Here is a 24,116-nt window from a genome sequence, read left to right as displayed (position 1 = left end):
TGTGGCGGCGGGGCCGGCTTCGCTCCGATCTGCATCGGAGGGTCTCGAATCCGGGCGGCGGCCCCTGGCGAAGCCCCCTGTCTCCTGCGGCGGGCAGTGGGGTTGGCGTGGTGCCGGCGATCTGGTCGGGTGGCCGACGGATCTCCGGTGGCCTGGGGCCTCGCGTGGCTGCCTTGGCGGTTGGCGGCGCCAGATCTGGCTGCTGGCCTTCTTCCCTGCTCGGTGCGCTTCTCCTGCGAGGGTCCCTGGGTGTGTTGTATGGCCTGCCTATGGGATGCGGGCGATTTTGGTGGTCAGGATCCAGATCGGGGGAAACCCGGGTCGGCTCCGGCCGGCCGCGACGACGACGACACCCGCGGGCGCCGATTTCTTCATGGAGACGTCTGTCAAGGTCTGCCCTTCCACTCCCCACCACCTAGCTTCTCGGGTGAAAACCTAACTCCGGTGGGCGGCGGCGGCGTCTTTGGCGCCGCGACCTTCTTGAAGGCGCCGCCTTAAGGGCTGGGTGGTGGCGGGCACTGTTTGGGGGCGGTGACAGCTGCCGACGGCGTGTCCTTCTTCGCCCAAACTTCCGCTTTTCCTTCGACGCGTTCTGGTTCTCCTGGGGGCGTCGTTTTGGAGTAAGTGTTGGCTGGGAGGATGGTGGAGCGGTGCTCCATCTCACACATTGATGGCGGCGGATGTCGGCGGCATGGCGCTGTGGAGGCTCGACGTCCGATGCACGGAGATGGACTCGCGCAGGAGGAGGTTGCTGTTTGGCGTCATGGTGGCGTCAATGGCAGAGTGGCCAGACAAGGTAGAAGCCTCAATTTGATCTGAAGACGGACATATGGAAGATGGCAGTGACGACACACGAGTGCGTCTGACCGGATTATGCCCCAGACCCGGTATGTGGCTCGGCTGGGGTTTCCGAATGTGTTTCGGCTTCCGGCTTTTGATGTTAGGCTTACGTGAGTGGTCTGGATAGTGGCCCGGCTACCACCCCTTCATCATATTGGATAGAAGTAGTGACATATGTTGTCAAAATGGTGGATTCAGGCACATTGGTGTAATACTCTGTAAGGTCCTTGAGAATAATCAATAAAGTGACCGTATGCATCTTCCAGATGCAGAGGCCGGGGGTAATGCTTCTTTTCTAAAGAAAAAATAGGGTTTCTCCCCAATCGGCTTCCTCCTCTCGTCCTGTACACGCGAGGGAGAGCCGCCGCCTCCTTCCCTTCCAAACCCTCTTCCCCGGCTCCCCTCGCGCTGCCGCCACCGACCAGCCGCTGTGGCCGACGTCGGGAAGCGCCGCCGCTTTGGCGCTACCACCACCCGTCCCCTCTCGGCGCTGCCCCTCTGCCTCCTCCCCTCTCGTCGCCGCCCCTCTGCCTCCTCCCCTCCCGTCACACGACCTCGCCGCCCGGAAGACCACCCATGGTGAGCCGCCGCCGATCCACCCGCGCGAGGCGCCATCGACTATCCCTCGGACACGCTGTTGTGCGCAGACACGCCCCCGACTCCCCGGCTCATGCGCCGTCACGCCGACCACCTCCGGCCCTGACCTAGGGTTTGGTGGCCGAGCTCTTGAGAGCCGACCTCACGCCGACCCGAGGTGAACCGCGTCCCATCCATCACGTGAGCATCCTCTTCACTTGCCCCATTTCCTCCGTGTGTGTTCATCCACTCTGCTCGATAATTGATTAAATACGTCAGTTTGTTCATTTGCAGGGGGGCTGGATCCTAAGGGGCAGAGGTGCAATCCTGCAGAGCTGCTGGATCCGAAAATTAAAGGTAATTTAAGGCATGCTTTAGGTGATTTTTGCTGCGTCTCAGATTCATTGGTGACATTTTCAGTTACTGTTGTTCAGGTGTGATTGGCCTGACGGCAACTCGGGCTTGCTGAGAACTAAGAGGCAGCAGCAGGGGGGAGAGGGAAATGGGGAAGCCCCTATGCCGGCGTGAGCGACGGTTCCCCAACGAGCTGGTGGCTCATTACCTATGACTCGGAGGATGGCCGAGGCGGGGTTGTTCGACAACACGTCACCACCGAGCTGCTGTAAGTAAGGAATTTTTCCGGGTGGTATTTTGGTGGCCTTTCTTTGCTTGCTCCATCCTTTCTACATTATAAATTGATTGTATTGGCTGCTGCAGCGACAATGGATTTTGTTCTATCCCTTGTGATTAACTGATGTCTGAATCATGGTATAAATGCCACGATCCAGTCAGGATTTACATACAGCACTAACAGTGGAAGCATTATCTTTGTTCAGTTATGTACCTAAGAAAGCTCATGTAGGAATCTGAGGTAGATATGTAGGCGCACTCTCACACAAAGGAAGAGAGATGATAATTTGATGTCAAGGACTCATGGATGGAAATAAAAACACAAGCGGAAATTATTTACTCTTTTACGTAGTTTAAGTTATTGCTTTAGATGAAATTTCATCCTGCTATCTAATATTATACCCCTATGTTCTTTGCAAGAAATACATTATTTGGTTCTTAGCTTGCTTAAACTCGGTGGTACTTTATCTTCCTCATACATTTTAATTGATTTTGTGCAGGCCGAGATAATGCCGATGCTCAATCCGGATCTGGATGTCTCATCTCTGAACGTTAGAAACGCTGAGAAGTCCATGTAAGCTTGCCCATGCTGGTTCCGCGCAACATTATATCTCTGGACTTTCATACTTCCACAGCTCTAGACATGAACTTCCTGATATGGTAACAAAATTCTGGTGGAGAGACCTCCCATATTTATTAGACTTGCTTGCTTTGGCATGTTACTTCCCCTAAATTTTAAATAGGATATTCTTGGGAATGAGATGTAATTTTAGGAAATAATTAGTATTCAGCACTTTATTTTATCCTGAAACTATTGATCTCTCTCTCTCTCTCTCTCTCTCTCTCTCTCTCTCTCTCTACGTACATCTACATATATCGCACCAGCTGTTCCAGGTAGAGTAGTAGTGGCCACAAAATTTTACTGAAATAATCATGCGAGATTACCAACGAAGAAAATTCTCATAGAAGGATAGAATGCGGGTATAGATATAATAATATTTGGTGTCAGATATGTTTACTCAGATGATCCAAGAACTGAATGAACCATTGGAATATTTGGTGTCAGATATCTTTTTTTGTATAAGATAACTGGTTTATCTGTTTAGTTGATCCTTACTGTCGGTTGTCCATGACGGAAGTTTAAGTTACTGTCGAAATTGATTAAGTTGAGTTTTCTAATGTTTGCCTCTTTCTAATGTCAATTATCAGGTAAGGACTCCAGTCTAAATGTAATCTATAGTTCTAGGCTATGCAAATAAAATGAAGTACCTGCCTATTTTTAGTGAATGCCCTTGGTGGCTTTGTAGTACATTCGGTTGATCCATCTTCTGCTTTGCCATGGGCTCAATAGTTAACATATGTTCGTGATCTGGTAATGCTTTTATTTTTGTAGGCCGCAAAGGCCGTGCGTTGTGTGAATACGTGTCATAGTGGTCAGCAGTGGCAAGCCTCGCCGCGTCCAAACCAATGTTATTCGGCCTCATGTAACATATTCCCTTTTTAGTTTTCAGTCTCCTACTATTACTAATGAAATTTTAGTTATCAAGGGTGTATAATATCTTGGAAGCTTAGTGTCGTATTTGAATGTTCTTCTGCATTTAAGCTAAAATATGTTAATCTGCATTGATTTATTTTCAGTTGAGTATGAAGGAGCAAAGAGCTACATAATTCTTATTCTTTAGTATCCATGTGAATTAGTTTTCACCTCGGTTTGTGTGCTGAAAGCTATTGAAACATATCCATTGTATTGTCAAATGTTGTATTGTGTGAGTCATTTCTTTGTTGTGGATGTCCTCGGCAAGAATGAAGCATGGACCTTAACGTCCCTAGGTATAGCAGATCATCATCCCTTCCTTTTCTAATTTATTTTCGTAGAATAGGATCAACACCCACAGTACAGTCTGGGTTCATAAAGTGTGTGCATTTATCTCCAATGCATTTCTCACGATCTGAAACTTCTTGCTTACAGTTTGTTAAGGTGAAGAAATCTGCTTAGGCCACTGCTTCTTTTTTGAGTATGAGTTCATTTTCCTTTTCCATAGGATGGCTACGATTGAAAAACTCTCTTCAGCTTCTTTTCTCTCTCTATACAATTCCTTTTCACTCTGAACCGAATGAAAAATCTGACGGGACTGCACATATATCTTGCACTGAATCTGGCCATATGTTTAAGTAAAATAGTTCAGGTTATAAGCTTGGAAAGAAATTGAATATAAGATGTGCTTTTGAATTGCTGACGACCAAAGTCCGCAAGTAGGCTATAGTCTTCTGATCTTTCGGCTTATTGCAGTAATATTATTCCTTCTTTTCTCCAGGCAGAAAAGACATACTGATTTGAAGACCACCTCAATTGTTTGGGATCTGGATTGTCTATACATATTTTTTTGGTAGTTGGCAGATCTGGCCCATCATAATTTTGTCCTACTACCATGCAGTTCTATCCTCGACTACCGGTATAATTTGCTTTTGGTGTATCATCCTATCTTTGAACAGAGGGCTGCTGTTCTTACTCAAATTCTGCCTAATTTATATGTATAACTGATTTATATGGTTATTTTATGGCATAGCAGATTGGTTCTGCTATGAGCCAATCCCTAATTTATATGGTTCTTCTATGCCATCTTTTGAACTAGACGTAGGCGTTTGTCTGAAAAGAAGTGTTATGCTTTGGTGTTGTTGTAGGTTCCAGAGGGGGCAGAAGAGGAAGCCATTTGCACTCACCAGTAAGTTGGGCAAGGCTACAACCTTCCTTGGTGAGTACTGCCTCGGCTACAACCTCCCTCGGTGAGCTCCATCTTCCTCATGCTCCTCTGCTTCGGCTACTGTATGGGACATGGTCGTGGCTGTGTTGATGTGGTGCTCGTCTGGTTGATGCTCTGTCCTGCTCATGCATCGGTTCCTACACATAAATCCCCAAGACCAACTCTGGTTGATGCTAAAATGTGATGAGGTGGGGGTGCGGTCTGCATCCACGTGCTGCTCGGCGTCACGAGGTCGTTGGCACAGATCCTCGTGCCCATGCCGTTCAACACACCGCAGCTCTTGCCCACAGATCCTCGCGTATTGATTGGCATGCCTTTGGTAGCAGTAGCCCCCATTGGATAGTTTTCTATTCATAAACAGAGAAGCTTTCTTTTACTTGAGAACTGAAGGGATCATGTTACCTGGCGCAAAGGGAATTTTCTTTGTACATATTGATTTATTTACATGTATATGAGATCCACGATTTATGGCTCATACCTGATCCTTATGAACTGGAAGTTTTCTTTTCTTCTTAGACATATATCTATCCATTGATATGGCTTCTCCTTTTTCTTATTATTTAACATAGTGTTTTGCTAGCAGTTAAAATAATCCTAAACAATCTGGAAACATATAGTTTTGAATAGACATATTATTTTGCTGAAGAGTTCAGTCCATGCATGTTTGGTTCCTGTCAGTTTAGTTAGTGGCCTATATGAATTTGATTTGGCCCATGATATTTTTGTACAGTTATTGATTTGCTAGCATATATTCTAAACTTAATTTCGTTAGCTCTTATCTGGTGTTCTTTCTTATATTATCTTTTTATCTGACGCAAGCTTACTCTATTCACGAGAGTTTCTCCATGTGTATGAATAAAAGATTTGGGTTCAGAGCACCTTCGGATATATGAAGTTGTTTTCTAATTCTTGTTGGTCAGTCGCAAAGCATTAATTTTTGTTTGCTTTACAATTTTTCAGGAGTAATGGAATGTTAATTGGATGGTGGTTGCATGTTCAAGTATGGGAAATGATGAGCTCCTGCTTCTTTTTATGCCAGCTCTATGCCGTAGGTGAGTTGCGACCTTCTTCCCTGCAAGTTTGTGATAATCAATTATCCTCCAGAGGGAATTGTGATTGTGATTAGTATCTTTAGACATTGGCCATATTTGTCGGTACTCACCGTTTCTTTCATTTCTCCTCATTTTGTAAATGTATTGGACTCTGGTATATACAACTGAAATCGATGTGCCAAACAACGAGTAGTTCTGAAATGATGCCTCATCTTTTTTCCATTCGTGTTGTTTCTCATAGTTTTAAACTAAAAGGAGCTATAAAAATTGTCATGTATCTTTCATATTTTTTATGTTGAAGCGGCTACGTAATATCTATGCTACTCACTCTTTGATTGCCTGACCCACTTCATCCTCCCCTGTAGGTCTCAGACATAAAGAATCATCCAAGGACCATTTATGACGCATTCTGGTGCAAATAGTGGAAGTCTTTTAGTAAATATATATTCATGTGAAACTGAAATTCAGACAACCTTAGATGAACATTATTTCCTGTCAGTGGATTGATAGTTGTACTAAATCTTGCCCGAGGTACATGCCTACCCTGAAACATGTTATTAAGGAATGTATAAGTGTATATACAATGCTTGTGGTTATGGTTGCTATCTATTATGTTCTTAATTGTGTTTAACTGATGATTTTGATTTTGGTGTACTTCAAACATATATATTAGGTATTATCGGGTGAGCATACGTGTATATATATTCAATATGAGTATTATTCGGCTGGATACAATTGGATCAGGTGGGGCGCGGCAAGCTGCACTTGCTATCCTTTTTTAGTAATGCATCATAGCATCCGATCTTTACCCACTTGGCCACGTCGTTGGGACCGGCACCCTCGCGCCAAGGCGCGATCTTGATCTAGTATACGCATATTCTTAGAGAAGAATGAAGTTTTTTGGAAAGTTGTTGTGGTGTTTGTACACATGTCGGTCTCAGTGCCAATGGTGGTGGTCGTTTGAGCCTTTTGAGAGGTCCTATCCATGTTAAAATCATGGAATTGCTACTATAACACACATGGGTCGGCCCACGAGCTATCTGTCGCTTGCTTAGTTTGACTCCCTATTCCTCTTAGTCGGTTAGCTTTTTTTCGCTCACCTCACTGCGCGCTCAAAAAATGCACTATTTTTTAAAATAAATAGGTTAGTTTAAATTAAATATGTTTAAGGATTTTAAAAAATATGTGAACTTACAAAGGCCATGAATTGTAGAAAATGTTTATGAGTTTAAAATATATTCATGGATCAAAAAATATTTACAAATTAAACAAGTTTCAAATTTTAAAAATGTCCACGAACTTTAAAAACACCCGTGAACTTCAAAATGCTCATGAATGTAATAAATATTAATGAAGCTAAAAAATAAAAAAATGTTTGCAAATTTTAATAAACACTCATAATTAAAACATGTAAGAAAATAAAGAGAAAAAGAGAAATGAAACTAAGCAACAAACAACCTAACATGCAGGTCCCATAACGACCCCATAAACCCCGAAGCATCAGAGCGTTTCAAATCGTGAGACCTTAGTATCTCTATAGATGTTCGGAGTTTAGGACTATACCTGATCTAATTGTAGTATTTGTTTCATCTTCACGTGTTCTTAGTTTTGGAAATGAAAAGGGAAAGAAAACGAGATGTTTCTTAAGAAATACTAGTGTCGGGGGCTAGAGAATGCAATTTATTCGGGCCGTCTATTCTCCTTTTGTTATTTACTACTAGGACAATGCCAGTAGGGTTTTTTTTTGGGGGGGGGGGGGGGGGGGGGGTAAAGGGAGTTATATTTCTATGTAATAGTATTACAGTCAAGAGACCACAAATCCTCAATACAACATGGAGCCAAGACCAACCACACAACAGTTGTGCTCTCGGCTATAATTGGCCAACCGATCTACAACTAAAAGAATTTTCTAAGGATAAAACTCTACTGCACATTTAACTCTTTGCTCTACAAAGAATTTCCTGAGGATAAAATTCCCTAATGCACATTACCTCTTTGATCTCCCGAACCAAAGGGCCATATGCAGAACGCTCCAGACAAGCAAGATAGTGCTTTCGATGAGTCCGACTAAATGATAACCGGAAGTATAAATATTGCCAGTAGGTTACAACGGATATAAATAATCTATTATGTCAGATCGTGATTTACCTGTCTATAATACAATTGTTTTCTTAGGGGAGGCCATTAATACAATTGTGTAAATAAATTTTTGGGGTATAAATAATCTATTACGTTAAATTGTGATTTACCTACATATGTTAGTACAATTATGTAATAAATGTTTATCAAATCTTTTTTGTGATTTACCTTATTTTGATAAGAAGTTTTCTAAGTAAACTAAAGTTAAATTGGTTCAGAAGATAAGTAAATTAAAATGATTAATTATCGTACGGGAAGGTTAGACGAAGGGGTCAGGAAAAGAGAAGTGAAACATGAAACCTTTAGATTTAGATAGGTAGATATAGGCTAATTTTTTTTAAATAATACATTTCTTTATTAATTTTCATAAATATTACGCTGGGTAAATTTTTTTCAAAAATAATACACCGTCGGCCCGCTGCAGGCCAACTGGGCCTAGTCAGCCCACAGCAGGCCGATTGGATTCCAGTCGGCCTACAGCTGGCCGACTAGCCCCTGTCGGCCCACTGTGGGCTGATTGGGTTCTGTCGGCCCACTGTGGGCCGACTGGAGCTAATTGGCTCGCTGTGGGCTATTTGTTTTTGCAAAAAAAGTAGGCATAAAAAATATATGCTTTAAAAAATGTTAGTCATGTAATTAAAAAATGTTAAACGTGTATAAAAAAATGTTCCTGATGTATACAAAAAATGTACAATATATGTGCAAAAAAGTTGACTAAAAAATATGTTTCAAAAAGTGTTAATCACGTATTTAAAAATTGTTAAATGTATGTATAAAAATGTTCCTTATTTATGCAAAGAATATAGAATGTGTATGAAAAAAAGTTGACACCAAAAAAATATGTTTGAAAAAAATGTTAATCGTGTATTTCAAAAAATGTTCCTTATCTATACAAAAAATATAGAATGTGCATGAAAAAAAGTTGACACCAAAAAAAAATATTTGAAAAAAATGTTAATCATGTATTTGAAAAAATGTTCAACGGGTACACAAAAATGTTTCATGTATTGGAATGAAAGGTTAAACGTGTATAAAAAATGTGAAAGCTCCGGATCCGGTATGGGAGCATCACGGACCTAAGTATGATTGGTTTCTCTTTTTGTATGGAACTGGAACATTTTTTCAAACATATTTTTTTGGTGTCAACTTTTCTTCATACAAATTCTATATTTTTTGTATAGATAAGAAACATTTTTATACACACATTTAACAATTTTTAATCATGTATTTGAAAAAATGTCAACTTTTCAAAAATATTTTTCAAACATATTTGTTTGGTGTCAACTTTTTTTCATACACATTATATATTTTTTGTATAAATAATGAAAATTTTTTAGACACACATTTAACAATTTTTAAATACATGCTTAACACTTTTTGAAATCAGTCGGCCCACAGTGGGCCGACAGGACGCAATCAGCCCACAGTGGGCCGACAGGGACCAGTCGGCCAGCTGTAGGCCGACTGGACTCCAATCGGCCTGCTGTGGGCCGACTAGGCCCAGTCGGCCTGCAGCGGGCCGACGCTGTATTATTTTTGAATTTTTTTATCCAGCGTAATATTTATGAAAATTAATTAAAATGTATTATTTTAAAAAAATAGCTAGATATAGATATAGATATAATATAGATAGATACATATAGATATAGATATAGTATAGATAGATATAGATATAAAGATATAAAGATAGAGATGAAGACTATGAACTATGGACTTTTTCCATTCTAGTCAGGGATATTTTTAGGGCTTTCTGGCTAGGGCTTGAGAAGCTCACAAGGGACGCCCGAGTTATATCTATATCTCGCTTATAACAAGATGGTAGCTCCCCTCATCATCATCAGCAGCAGAGAGCTTTGATTTGACACTCAAAGAGAGCAAGTGCAGAAGAGAGATGGCGTCCCCTCGCCGCATGGCCACCGCGCCTGCCGCCCTCCTCGTCCTGCTCCTCCTCGTCGCCACGGGTACGTCCGGCAAGCTTCCTCCCTCCCACCGATCGAGCTGCTGTAAACTGTAATTAATCACAGGTGCTTAATTACTTTTTGTGGTGGTTGCATTGTAGAGATGGGGACGGTGAAGGTGGCGGAGGCCCGGACGTGCGAGTCGTAGAGCCACAATTTCAAGGGCGCCTGCTTCAGCGACACCAACTGCGCCAGCGTGTGCCACATCGAGAACTTCCCCCGCGGGCAGTGCCACCAGCACCACCTCGAGCGCAAGTGCTACTGCGAGCGGGACTGCTGAGCTTAGGATGACCAGAAATAAAGTAGCTCCATCGGTTTTTCCTCTTCATCTTCATGCATGCATTCATGCATGTTGTTTAGGTGACGATCGATCCTGGCTCCGACGTGTTTGCGGCTTCAATTAGTTTGTGCGGTTAATGTATACTAATAATGATGCATGCCACTGATGCATGTGGCTTCTCTGTGTTGTGATCTGTTCTATTTCTATATGTTGTGTTGTGTTGGAATCAGTCAGTTAGTTGGCTTGTCTCTTTTTTCCAAAAGGACCAGATCTACTACGCTAAAGATTCATCGGATTCCATACAAAGCACCTCTAAAATAATAATAAATATATCAAGTTCCATGGACCACCGAATCGAACGACCATTGCTGCCACTAGAACGGGACCACTAGTAGAAAACAGGGCTTTCATTCAGACCAGATAAGCCCATTAGTCCTGGTTCATTCACGAACCGGGACTAATGTGAGCATTGGTCCCGGTTCGCGCGCTAAAGGCATTAGTCCCGGTTCAAATGAGCATTTTAGTCCCGGTTTGAGGCACGAACCGGGACTAAAGGGTGTGATGCCCTTTAGTCCCGGTTCGTATCTCAAACCGGGACTAAAGAACCTTTAGTCCCGGTTTGGGACACGAACCGGTACTAAAGGGTGCAATGCCCTTTAGTACCGGTTCGTGTCTCAAACTGGTACTAAAGGTCCCGTTTTCAAACTCTACCCCTCCCCGGTGGATCGCCTTTTCAGTTTTGTAAAAACCAAAAGAAAATGATAAAAACTTTAAAAAATAAAATCCTTCGAGATGTAGTTATGTTACTACATCTACTAGTTAGGAAAATTTAAAAACATAAATTTGGACATGTTTTGCAAAAAGTGTAGGGAAAATGTAAAACGGCTGTAACTTTTGCATACGATGTCGGGAAAAAATGTATAATATATCAAAATGTTCAAAAAAAAAATCCGCATCGATTTTGACTGCCTACGACCTGTTTGCAAATTTTTAGAATTCTCAAATTCCAAAAGGAAAAAAATATGCTCAAATTTCAGTTTTTTTGAATTTTGGTTAAATCTGGTCAAACTATGGTCAAACTACTTATTCAAAAAGTATTAGTGTTACTAAATAATTATTCAAGAATATTAGTGTTACTAAATAATTATTTCATTTTTTTTGAATTTTGGTCAAATCTGGTCAAATTGTGGTCAAACATGGGTCAAACTATGGTCAAACTACTTATTCAAGAAATATTAGTGTTACTAAATAATTATTCAAGAATATAGTGTTACTAAATAATTATGTCAATTTTTTTGAATTTTGGTCAAATCTGATCAAACTGTGGTCAAACTACTTATTCAAGAAATATTAGTGTTACTAAATAATTATTCGGGACTATTAGTGTTACTAAATAATTTTTTTTGAATTTTGGTCAAATCTGGTCAAACTATGGTCAAACCATGGTCAAACTACTTATTCAAGAAATATTAGTGTTACTAAATAATTATTCAACAATATTAGTGTTACTAAATAATTATTTCAATTTTTTTGAATTTTGGTCAAATCTGGTCAAACTGTGGTCAAACTACTTATTCAAGAAATAATAGTGTTACTAAATATTTTTTTAGAATAATAGTTTCAAACTCAAACAGTGAAATGTGTGACTTCATGCTCAAGCTAAACTCTTGAGGGTTAATACGATTGACATCTTACTATTGTCAGGAAAACAACAAGTGCAGACTTGAAAACAAGGGGGAATAGAACCCGGAAGTTAAGCGTGCTCAGGCTAGAGTAGTGAGAGGATGGGTGATCGTCCAGGAAGTTAGATGATTTGAAATGATGAGGGGTGATTAGAGATTAGAGGTTAAATTGAGCAGTGATGAGGGTGATTAGTGATTAGAGGTTAAAATAATTCAAAAATTTGAAAATCAGGAAAAAAATCAAAAAAATCAGAAAATTTTAAAAAAAAATTCACAAAATTTCCTTTAGTCCCGGGGGGGGGGGGGGGGGTTGCAGTGAGATGAGGCTCTAGAGGTGGAGATAGGTGCCATGGTAAGAATTTCTTTTTGGAATATTCAAGCCACCAAGATACTTTCAATGTCGAACCAATTTTTTTGTGAGAGAAAAATTTAATTTATTCATCAATCATGGCAGTACAAAGAACACAGTAGAGGTAATAAAAATTACAACTAGGCCCATATGAACCAGGACTAAAGGCCCTTATTCTACTAGTGGACACCGACACACCGCAGTCATCGCTTCATAGCCTGCGCGGGCCTGGCCTTGTTGACGGAAAGTCTTCATGCAAGTGTCCCTAATTATCATCGCCATGTTGCCGTCGCTGATTGCCTAGTCAAATCTAGTCCGCTTGTCTATTAAGCGGAGCAAAAAAAATCTTTTATATGTTCAGAGTTTAGGACTAAACATGATCTGATGTAGTATTTGTTTCATCTTCACGTATTCTTAGTTTTGAAAAGGGAAGGGGCTAGAGAATGCAATTTATTCGGCCCTCCTATTCTTTGTTATTTAATAGGACAATACTGTTACAACGGATATAAATAAATCTATTGTGATAGATTGTGATTTATCTGCCTATATAATACAATTGATTATATAAATTTTTGGGATATAAATAATCTATTACGTTAGATTGTGATTTACCTGTCCATATTAATATAATTGTGTAAATAAATATTTATTAATCCCTTCCCGATTTACCTTATACTTTGACGAGAAGTTTGATAAGTAAATTGAAATTATATTGATTCAGAACATAAGTAAAAAAATTGATTCAGAAGGTAAGTGAATTAAGAAGATTAATTATCATACAGGAAGGTTAGACGAAGGGGTAAGGGAAAGAAAAAAGAAACATGAAACCTTTAGATAGAAAAAAAATAGATAGAAAGATAAATAGATATAGATAGAGTATAGATAGATAGAGAAAGAGTATAGATAGATAGGAATAGAGATAAAGATAGAGAATGTAGATAGAGTATAGGTAGATAGATAGATATAGAGACAGTGATAGGGACTATGAACTTTTTTCTTCTAGTCAAGGATTTTTTAGGGCTTTCTAGCTAGGGCTTATGAAATGAAGTAGTTAATGGGAGGATTCTCATTATATTTTTTTTCTTGTATGTGTTTCTAAGAGAAGTAATTTGCCTCGTGTTTCGAGGTCTCAAGCAAAGGGCGTGGAGACAGATAGAAACTCTTGAAAGACAATTGAAAAGAAATATAGCCCCAATTCCATCGAAATGGTAAGATCTTTGGCGCAAGAAGAAGCGGCAACCGACAAGCCTTCAAGGGACGCGAGAGTCTTTTTTTTAGCAACCGGGCGCAGGAGTATCTATATCTCGCTTATAGCGAGATGGTTAGCTCCCCTCATCACCCACACGAATGGGTCGGCCCAGTAGCATGTTACTCGGTGAATCACAAGTCCTCCTCGCTCACGCCTTTAGCGCTATTAAGTGATACAGGTGCTCACGCCTCGCTCAATGGGCCTGGTCAAACAAAAGCGAAGTGACCAGATTGCTCGGCTCATATCCATGCAGGTCTCTTCGACGACTAAACCATTTGACTTTTGTAAAACAAACTAATCTTTAAACCGTAAAATAAAAAAATGGAAAACCATGTGAATTTGAAGAAAGTTCATAGATTTGCAAAAAAAATCATGAATATGACAATTTTCAAAATTTTGAGAAGTATACGAATTTGAATTTAATTTGTGGATTTTGAAAAACAAAGTCCATAGGTTTTGAAAAATGTTCATTAATTTGAATATATATGTGCATTCCAAAAACAGTTCGTGGATTCAAAAACTCATGAATTTATAAAAGTTCATGACCTTTAAAAAATATTGATAAAAACAAAAACATTTTAAATGTGAAAAAATCACGAATTTAAAAAAAATCACATTTGACACACGTTCATGAGCTTTAAAAAATAATAAATTTGAAAAAAAAATCAGAAATATATAAAAAGTTCATGAGTTTTGAAAAAGTTGACCAAATTTCGAACAATTCACGAATTTGTAATTATTCATACATTTTAGGAAAAGTTCACAAATTTGGAAAACAAATCTCAAATTGAGAAAAAAGGTTCACAATTTTGAAAAAATGATTTTGGAAAACACGCATTGAAAAAATGAAAATGAAAAAAAAGGAAAAGAAACGGGCAAATGAAAGGAAAAAACGAAGATCGGAAAAAACAAAAGAAAAAACCATGTGTAGGTTCTGGAGGCTTCCCAAAACCATAGGGGCTATTGAAAAACCGAATACGAGAGACTATTATATGGGCCCGACCGCTAGGATGGTTGCGCCAGTTGTAAAGAACCCTTTATTCGGCGCTTAAACTGCTAAATAGGCTTTGGGCTGAATTGCTGATGTCATCATTTCATTATCATTTTTCATTTACTTCTATTTTTATTTCTTTACCTGTCATACCAATTTTATTTGTTCTTTCTAATTACACTGGGTTTTTTCCTAATATTCTTATTTTTTTTCTTTTTTGGTATTCATCAGTGTTTCTTCATTTTATTGGTTTCTGTCCTGATTTCACTGCTTTCATTTTGTTGCCCTGATTTTCTTTGCTTTTCCTCTTTTTTCATTTATTTCTATTTTGGTTTTCTTCGCTTTTCATTCTGTTTTATTTTTGTTACATCCATGGTTTTCTTTCCATTTTCATAAAGAACGGGAACGTCTTTTATACATGTTTAACATTTATTCAAATACATGAATCATGATTTTTGTGTACATGTTGGAAAAAAATCAAATACAAAATTAACATCTTTTTTGAAATTTACAATTTTCGTGTCAACTTCATTCACAAGCATTCTACATTTTTTGTATAGATCACAAACATTTGTATTGTATACACATGTTTGAACTTAAAAAAAATAAATGCTTAATGTTTCCTACAAAATTATATTTTTTGTACACATCAGGAACATTTCTTATACACATGCTTACATTTTTTAATACAAGATTAAGATTTTCAAAGCATATATATTTTATGTTTACTTCTTTTCGTACACATTATACATTTTTGTCATACATAGGGACACTAACATTTTTACACTACACTATTAACATACACATACAATTTTTGGTATACGTCAGAGAAATTTCTATATAGCCCATCCGTTCCCTTATCTAAGGTGCATGATTAATAATATTTATGTCTACTTTTTTCATTACACATTTTACAAAGTTGATATATATTAGAAACATTTTTCTGTCAATGTTTAACATTTTTCAAATGCAGTTAATATTTTTTAATTATGTATGTAAAGTGATTTTAATGGATATATTTCGAATATTTCATAATATAAGAAGAAATAAAAAATGAATTCAAAATGTGGAAAAAATCGTTCAAGTCCTTTGGTCCTCCTGGGCCATCCCATTCAGGCTGCTGCTTTGACTCGAGGCTGCGCTACGTCTCGCTATAAGTGAGACATAGTCACGCCCTCCAAGAAATGTGTCTATATATTGCTCAAAGTAATTTCGACGAACACCTACATGACGCGCGCAAGAGTCACATAATCATGAGCTAGTTACATATGAATGTTATTTTTTTCTTTTTCCTTTTTTCGATTCATTTTACATTTTAAATATTTTAAAGTGTATATTTTAAAGTTAAGTAAATTGAATTTATTTAAATATATAAAATATGCGCCACATATTTAAAAAAGTTAAAGCAGTGTAAACAAGTTTTTCTCAATTTCAAAACCAATGGTCACCCGTTTAAAACTCTGTTCACTAAATTAATAATAAATGTTCTGTTCTAGCATTTTTTTAATAATGTTTGTGACACATAAAATTGTTCACCATGTATTAAAAATGTTCACAATGCATTTATAAAATGATTACTATTTATATACAACTTATTCAACATGTATTAAAAAATCAGCGTGCATCCATCAAATGTTCAACGTGTATAGAAACATGTTTAACATTTGTTCGGAAAATGTTTAGCGTGTATCTGAAAATTTGTTTAATATCTATTTAAAATATATTCACCATTTACTCTAAACATGTTCATTGTTCGTGAAAAGTATTTAACTTGTATTTAAAAAATGTTGAATACAGTGAAACTGGGAGTACTGAAAAAACTCATGAATTTGAAAAATAAAAATATTAATGTTTAATGAAATAAAATTTAAATGAAAGATTGAAAACTAAATTGACGATGAACATTTCACAATTATTGTTTTCAATTTTCATAATATTTATATTTCCTTAAAGTATTTTTGAACATATTATTAACTAAATTGACGAAAATGAAACATGTTTTAGGTAATGTTTTTCCATTTTACACAACACATTTTTATATTGCCAACTGGTGTATGATAGTTCACCGTTGATGTTGCATAGATTAGAGTATACATAATTTTTCTGAGTATACATTTTTGTCTTTTCTATAAAGATCCAAATGCTATACATAACTAACATTCTGGGTTCCTTTTGGGATTTTTAGTAGTGATTAATATATTAATATTCCTTTTTAGATTTATTCATCTTCTGTGAAGGGTCTTTCATAAACCAGTGCAAACTTTGTGTGGAAGTATTGTAAAATGTATAAGCAGATTAGACAAGTCCCCGCAAATAATCATTATAAGCCCTAATTTCTAGGGTTTCTTTTCATGTTTCTTACTCAATAAAGTTTTCGCCTTCATCGCAAACAGAAAGGCATTGGTTTTGCATGTTCTGTCCATTTCCTTTGGTGTTTAGGTACAACACACTCCAAATAGTATTTCTACCAGTTTTCTTTAAGAAACTAAAAAGGGCATGGTTTGGATATTTGGTTTGACCATCCACATAAATATCCTCCTCATTTGACTTCATTGGAAATGTTTAACATGCTGACAGAGCTTGAAATCCAATTTTTGGGCAGGGAAGCTTGATGGAAATTGCTATTGGGGTAACATTCCATGACCCAGATTGGGTGGAGAATGCTTATGGGCTGGGCAGGCCACCAAATAGTTGGGCCTCACTTAGTGTGCTGGTTTCTTTAGCATATTAATGGTAACTAGAGGCTAACGCACCGTTCTCTTCACTGGTGGAATGTCATTTTCTCTAGCAGGTTATTGTAGTCGGTTTTTTGTTCTCATTTTATCTGTGTTGGCTTACGTTTTAATTATGTTCTGACGGTGTTTTTTTCATTTGTATACCATGAATCCATGATGGGCTGTCATTAGAGATGATATTTGTTCTGAAAAAAGAATGAAGTCGTTTGATGTATGGCTGTGGTGTCCTTACATGTTTCGCCTCGGCGTCAACCGGTGGTTGTTGTGCGAGCCACTTGGGAGCTCCTTTTTTATATATCGCCTCGGGAGTTCTTATTTCCACAGTGAAACCAGGGATTAGATGCTACAACGTTCACATGGGTTGGGACACGAAGCTCTCGCTCATTAGCTTGACTCCCGGCTCCACTCGCTCGCTCCACTGCTGGCTCATAATAAGCCAGCTACCTTTTTTATTTTTTTAAAGGTTCGCTGAAACCAAAAGATATTCATGGATTTTAGAAAAAAGATTTTTGAAACTTTGTTAATTAAGAAAACCATGATTTTTAAAAAATATTCATATATTTCAAAATATGTTTGAAATTTAAATTTGACTTAGAAAATTTAAGGCCCCAACGACCCCATAGCCCTCAACGCACCAGGAGGCTTCAAATCTAGGGAGCTTAGTATCTTAATTCAAATCTAGGGTGCTGCATATATGTTTTTTTTAGCAAGATCAAATTCAAATTCAAAGAACATCCCAAACAGATTATTCTTAACTACGAGCTCACTCTTCATACAAGGCAAGATGAGACACAAAATCTTATGCCATTGGGTGCATCCATTCTCAGATTGATGTACCTTTGTTGTTGAAAAAGTCTGACGAAATTAAACACATGTGGAGTATCAACTAATTAACTGTTCAGTAGCTTGGAGGTGTCACTTTTCATTTCTTCTTCTTCTTCTTCTTTTTTTTGCGAGTCACTTTTCATTTCTTCATGAATAAGGTAAACTTTCAGTCACTGCAAAAACTGTCAGTTTATTATAATCTAGTATATGCCAGATTCATTGTCTACTCGACAGGGCAAGCTAGGTGGCAATTAAGTTGTCAACTGCTCTCTCACATCCGGTAGCCTCGATCGTACTATTAATTAATTGTGCTTCATTGCCAAGTAAGTGTGACAATTGACCGGTGCTACCTGTGCATTACTTCGTTGCTAGGTAATGTCAAAACCAGATGGTATGCTTCGAACTGCATGCAATGGGTTGACCACTAGTTATCTATAAAAAGCACACCTTTGGCCTTTGGGTCAAGTATGTACACCACAAAATCCATCATTCCCAAGGATCTCCTTGTCCTTCGTCTTGGCTCCACAACATCACAACTGATACTAGTAAGTAAGAAAATAATGGCTCCGGTGAAGGTGTACGGGCTGCCCATGAACGGAAGCGTGGCGCGCGTTCTGGCATGCCTAGAGGAAGTGGGAGCTGAGTATGAGGTCGTGGCCGTCGACCTACACACCGGCGAGCACAAGAGGCTGCCACATCTTGCTCGTAATGTATGTTGCCGTCATGTCCCTCTTTGATTACATACACGCTATGTATCTATCTTCTTGCCTCTTTGATTATATAGTTGTGTTGTTGTAAGGTTAATTAGATGCATCAAGTTACATGGCTCAACACTTCGCGAAAGCTGATAGGGATTTCTTTTCCTTATCTCTGTTGTTCACAGCCCTTCGGCCAGGTCCCCGCGTTCCAGGATGGAGACCTGGTCCTCTTTGGTGAGTAGCTTGCTTGCTTAATTTGTGTGATGTTGTAGTTATAATATGATTTACACTATCATTTACTATTGGTTAGCGCCGTGGTTGATGTCTCAATCAAGATAGCTATTTTATCAGATGATGGTAGGTTGTAAAATGCCAAAGTCATGTCTCCTTTTTCAACTAGTTAAGCACATCCTCCAGGTCACTAGGCTAGTATATACTTCAGAAATTTTTCCTAGTTATATTGCTTGATATTTTTATTCTTTTTTATATAAAGATAAGATAATACTTCAAATAACTAGAACATCATGAGTGAAAGGGGGAAGGCCCCGTATTGTGCCACTGAATTATTCCAAATGTGCTATGTTTTGAAAAAAAAAGAGATAAGAAATGCCTTGCATTGCAAAGGATTGGCTATGTGGTAATTAAATTTTTTTGGCCCTTGATGCAAAAAAAATAAGAACGTGAATTCATATAATGTTTTTAGAAAATCAGATCTCTGTAACTCGTTGAATTGTTTGCATGTATAACTAGTTGATTTCTGACAGAATCACGTGCAATCTCAAAGTATATACTCCGGAAAGGATCATCAGATTTACTGAGGGAAAACAACCTCTCTGAGTCCGCAATGGTTGATGTGTGGCTTGACGTCGAATCCCAGAAATTTGACAGCGTCATGCTGCCAATCATCTTTCAAGGTCTCGTCATCCCGGTTTACATGGGTGGGACTAGCGATCTCAAAGTTCTTGAAGAAAACCTAGAGAAACTGAAGGAAATCATGGAAGTCTATGAGGAACGCTTGTCCAAGTACAAGTACTTGGCAGGAGATTTCATTAGCTTAGCGGACATTAGTCATTTCCCAATGGTTCACCTATTGCATGAAACTCCCTATGCGGCGGTGCTTGATGCATATCCACATGTGAAAGCATGGATTGCTGGCGTAATGGATCGGCCTACTGTGAAGAAGGTCATGGGGCTTATGAAGACATTTGGTTGACAAATAACTATATGGTAATTTGTGTGCATTAAAGATGAATGTTGTTGGAACATGATGTGGTTGTGGTTTCAAAATACTATGATTTCAATAAAGGGGACAAAATATGTAATAGATAGTGCCTCTTAGCTCTGAGTTAGTTTAATTGTCATGTATTGGTCATATTTCATTAATTTATAGTGTGTTTATTCTTCCCATTTTCCTATGACTGCATTTTAATTGAAGTGATTTAATCATTAAAATTGTAGCAAAACCGCATTGCTTTAAGTATAGAACGTGTATTTGGTAGGATCTTATAGTTCTAGCTGCCTCTTAACCACCGAGATGTGGGTGATATGTAGAAGCAGAATAGAGAGGCCTTGAAATCATTAATTTGGTCTATATATGGACATAGGTTGTTGAGGAAAAGGTGAAAAAAAAAGCAAAGAAACATTCTAAATTGTTGAGTATCGTGACTATTAGGAAAGTTAGGATAGTGTAGGATATTATTCTACCTTCTCTTGTATACTCTAAGCAGCTCATGTACTCACTATATATACGCCCACGAGGCTCAAGCAATACAACAACGATTTCACCAAATCCCTCTCTCCCTTTTAACATGGTATCAGCCTAACTGATCCAAATCCTAGCCGTCGACCGCCACTTCCACACCGCGCCGCCATAGGGCGGTTGATCTCCATGCTCGCCACCGGGGGCCACGCCGCCCGTACCTAGGGTTCGTTCGTCGGTCGTGTTGATCGGCTGCCCTAGAGAGTCTTTTTCTCGATCCGTTGATTAAGGTTTTCTCTTTCGCCGATCTCGATGTTCTTTTTTGGTTTTCCGATCTAAGATCAGCCTGCGTCGCCCGCCATAGTTCGTCTTGCAGATATCTCATCGTCCGTCTCTGAGTATGTGCTTCCGATCGAGCAATAGGGTGCAGTTGCATCGTCCGTTTCATGATTTTCCCAGCGACTGCATCAACCCGCGCGCTATCGATGCGTCGCCCTTAGGGTCGTAGTGCCGCGGCCCGCGGTCCACCGCCGTCCTGAGGTCGTCTGTTTCAGGTTGTCTCTGTGGCTGCATCGACCCTCGCGCCGCCGCTTCGTCGCCCCGTCGGGCCGTAGCGAGCGTGGCACGCAGCCCCTGCTGCCGTCCCGTGGTTTCTTCGCGGCTGCACTGACCCACGCGATGCCTCTACGTCGCCCTTCGGGCCGTACTGTCGCGGCCCACGGTCGACCGCTACCCCGAGGCCGTCCTCTCCAGGCCATCCCCGTGGCTGCACCGACCCTCGCGTTGCCGCTGCGTCGCCCCATCGGATCATAGCGAGCGTGGCACGCGGTCCCTGCCGCCCTGAGGTCTTCCCCGCCGTCGCCCTGACCTGCCGCGCTGCCGCTGCATCGCCCCTTCGGGCCGTAGCGGCGCGGCACGCGGTCTACTTTGCTGTCCACGCGCGTTGACCTCTGTGTGGTATGCACCCCGCCACCCTCCTAGGCACGGGAACACCACCGACCGCGCCGGTCTTCGTCACGCTGTCAGGTTCTTCCTCGCCTACTTCGAGCACCGTCGTCGCGCTTCTGACCTAGCCACCGCTGTCGCCTCCTCAGGTCGCCGCCGCCGCTCTTTTTCCCGGTCCACGACGACTAACTCGACACCGGCCGCCCCGACTCGACATCGACCACGGCGTCCCTCGCATGGCTACCTCAACCACTGCTACACCACCCTACGCTCTCGGCTACCTCGACAAATGGCACAAAGGGCTACCTTGCTTGAGCAACCTCGTCGGTTGCCACTCCAGCCATAACTTCCGCGATGCGTCGCCCGTTACGACTGTGGGGGGTGTCCGTTGGCTTGCCTTCGAATTCTTTTCCAGTCTCACCGTCTGCGTCGCTACCGTTGTTACTGCGGGGGGATATTAAGTATCGTGATTATTAGGAAAGCTAGGATAGTGTAGGATATTATTCTACCTTCCCTTGTACTTCAAGCAGATCATGTACTCACTATATATATGCCCACGAGGCTCAAGCAATACAACAACGATTCCACCAAATTCCAAATCCCTCTCTCCCTTCTAACATAGAGGATCAGAAGTTCAAGTGCCAACTTAGAAATCTGAACAACCGGCAGGCATATTTTTTCCGCCCTTCATCTTCCATTCCTCCTTTGCCTCGGATTGGCCACTTTGCCTTGAGTTGGAAGCATAGTTCTAAGAGTCAATTTTTTTCAAGAGTATATACTCCATATAGAACCCTATTTGTGGAACATGTGCACATATTTTGACCAAGGTTGTGGCTTTAAGCTTACATCATACTGTCTAGGTAAGGTGAAGTACTACACTATGATAGCAGCCAATATGGGAGGCAGATTCTCATGTCTTCATAATGCTCTACTAAGGTTAATTCGATATTTATTCAACTCGTACTTTCTAGAGAAGTATACTTTTGGACTCATAATTTCATGACCCAACACATACCCAAAACCAAGAGAACACAATCAGGTTAGTTAAAAAAACAAGAAGAGAAAACAATTGACAAAAAACGACTCGTTAAAGCAATACGAATCATAGGAAAATTGACAGCATTAATCAAGATAAAATTTGCATTTCAACAAAAAAGATTAAACTTAAGGAGGAGTGCCCTTCAAATAAAAATCAGACATCTTGGCATGCATATTGTATTCTTTAGTAAAAGGCGGAAGAATAGTCCAAATCATCATCTATTTTAGAACGAAGCAAGTGCTCTGCCTTGCAAAAATGTTGTATAAATTAGGCCGAAATTCTTGTCTTTGCACTTGTAGGATCCAACAAAGGAAGCAGGATATACGCAAGTTGCATGCTAACATAATTCGACAATGATCCACTTGGTTCCTTAACTATTAATACATGATGAAGGAGCCCAAGATAATGGGCTAGATGATCAATCATGCATCAGTGTGAGAGATAAAATACCGGCAAGTTGCAACTGGGGATGCCTACATTTACCTACTCAACAACTTTTTTCCAGCAAACTATGATATTGTATGGATTAATAAGTTCATAACTCATACTCCCTCCGTTTCTTTATATAAGGTGCTTTTGTTTTTTCAAAAGTCAAACGAGTGCATGTTTAACACAGTTTTTAGAAAAATATATTAATACCCACAATATAAAATTTACATTATTTGGTCCATCATGAAGTTATTTTCATATTTTATTTATTAGGTATATAGTAGGTGTTGTTATTTTATTATATAATCCCGGTCAAACATTCAAATGGTTAACTTGCATGGAAATTAATACACCTTATATTCTGAAACGGAGGGAGGGAGTACTAGGCATGAAAATGAACAAACAAAAGGGCCTAAAAAGGCAGTTGCATTGCTGTTTGTTTTATCGGTTTTCGTCAATGAAAATCGGGGCCGAGATGTATGGTCCTTATTTTGTAAATAAAAAACCCAGAAGCAGGCTCGCATCAGTTTTACCTTCACCCCTGCTGCATCTTGACGTATTAGTTTGTTAATTCGATTACTTAGACGACTCATGTATCACGAGTCATGCATGACACTAGTTAATGAAGTGGACATGCATGTTAAACAAGTAAAAGGTGCACCACTAACGAATACAAGATCTAGCAGCCAGGTCGATCGACCCACTTGTGCATGCACAAGGAATTAAATTAAAGCCAACACTGATCTAGATGCAGTTGCAGCGCAGGTTCCTTGACGGCCCTTGGTGCCATGAAAGATGCATGATTTACTCATGGTCCTAAAAAAATAGATGCATGATACCTACGACTCCCTCAGTAACAAAGACGTATTTTATGTTTGTATCCCTTAATGCTTCATTTTGAGTCAATAAAATTCATCGTTTATAGAAATAAGTACTTCTGTTCCTAATGTAAATGAACTGCAAAAACGCTCTTACAAAGTTATACGAAGGTTGATGCACTTATTTTGGGACGGAGGGAGTAGCAGATTGACTAGATGATGAATTGAATATATATACAATTTGACGTGCGGACGTAGAGGCATCACAATTCCAATTCCCATAGTGCATGTCAATGATCGACAATGTGCATGCATCTCCAGCCACATGCATGTGAATGATCAGTTGGTGTGCGTTGATCTCGATTGATTTGGACAGTGATCTTTCCTCTTTCGCAGTTTTAATTAATTAGTCGATCGCAT

General features: G+C 39.6%; 1 protein-coding gene, 1 long non-coding RNA gene and 1 pseudogene across 20 annotated transcripts; all 3 read left to right on the top strand.

Moving 5' to 3' along the window:
• The first annotated feature begins 1,149 nt into the window (after positions 1 to 1,149).
• Positions 1,150 to 6,502, top strand: LOC147988362 (uncharacterized). 18 transcript variants are annotated; one of them, XR_015616572.1, is made up of 9 exons: positions 1,152 to 1,617; positions 1,711 to 1,773; positions 1,851 to 2,038; positions 2,547 to 3,876; positions 4,016 to 4,061; positions 4,362 to 4,499; positions 4,729 to 4,830; positions 5,769 to 5,860; positions 6,226 to 6,502. It is a non-coding gene; the product is annotated as an uncharacterized LOC147988362 (long non-coding RNA). The 18 variants fall into 18 exon arrangements; XR_015616582.1 differs by lacking the exon at positions 4,016 to 4,061 and having other exon boundaries at positions 1,155 to 1,617; positions 2,547 to 2,620; positions 3,440 to 3,530; XR_015616580.1 differs by lacking the exon at positions 4,016 to 4,061 and having other exon boundaries at positions 1,155 to 1,617; positions 2,547 to 2,706; positions 3,440 to 3,530.
• Positions 6,503 to 9,727: 3,225 nt separating this feature from the next.
• LOC125534795 (defensin Tm-AMP-D1.2-like) lies at positions 9,728 to 10,441 on the top strand (annotated as a pseudogene). Its single transcript, XR_015616544.1, has 2 exons — positions 9,728 to 9,960; positions 10,059 to 10,441. The product of XR_015616544.1 is annotated as a defensin Tm-AMP-D1.2-like (transcript).
• An 8,086-nt stretch (positions 10,442 to 18,527) lies between these two features.
• On the top strand, positions 18,528 to 20,173 carry LOC125534690 (glutathione S-transferase 1). The gene is made up of 3 exons (XM_048697860.2): positions 18,528 to 18,778; positions 18,952 to 19,000; positions 19,531 to 20,173. The coding sequence occupies exons 1-3, from the start codon at positions 18,536 to 18,538 to the stop codon at positions 19,977 to 19,979; spliced, it is 741 nt and encodes a 246-aa protein (XP_048553817.2). The 5' UTR covers positions 18,528 to 18,535; the 3' UTR covers positions 19,980 to 20,173.
• Positions 20,174 to 24,116: the final 3,943 nt, after the last annotated feature.

Source organism: Triticum urartu, chromosome 1A (genome assembly GCF_056163025.1).
Source record: "Triticum urartu cultivar PI428250 chromosome 1A, HENAU_Tu73, whole genome shotgun sequence".
Classification (NCBI taxonomy): domain Eukaryota; kingdom Viridiplantae; phylum Streptophyta; class Magnoliopsida; order Poales; family Poaceae; genus Triticum; species Triticum urartu.
The sequence above is the reverse complement of the archived record's forward strand: the minus strand, read 5'-3'. Positions and strand labels throughout refer to the sequence as shown.

Coding starts and splice junctions, on each gene's coding strand:
- LOC125534690 (XM_048697860.2), top strand. CDS start 18,536: ATGTACACCACAAAATCCATCATTCCCAAGGATCTCCTTGTCCTTCGT. Junction 18,779..18,951: donor TGCCACATCTTGCTCGTAAT/GTATGTTGCCGT, acceptor TGTTGTTCACAG/CCCTTCGGCCAGGTCCCCGC. Junction 19,001..19,530: donor TGGAGACCTGGTCCTCTTTG/GTGAGTAGCTTG, acceptor GATTTCTGACAG/AATCACGTGCAATCTCAAAG.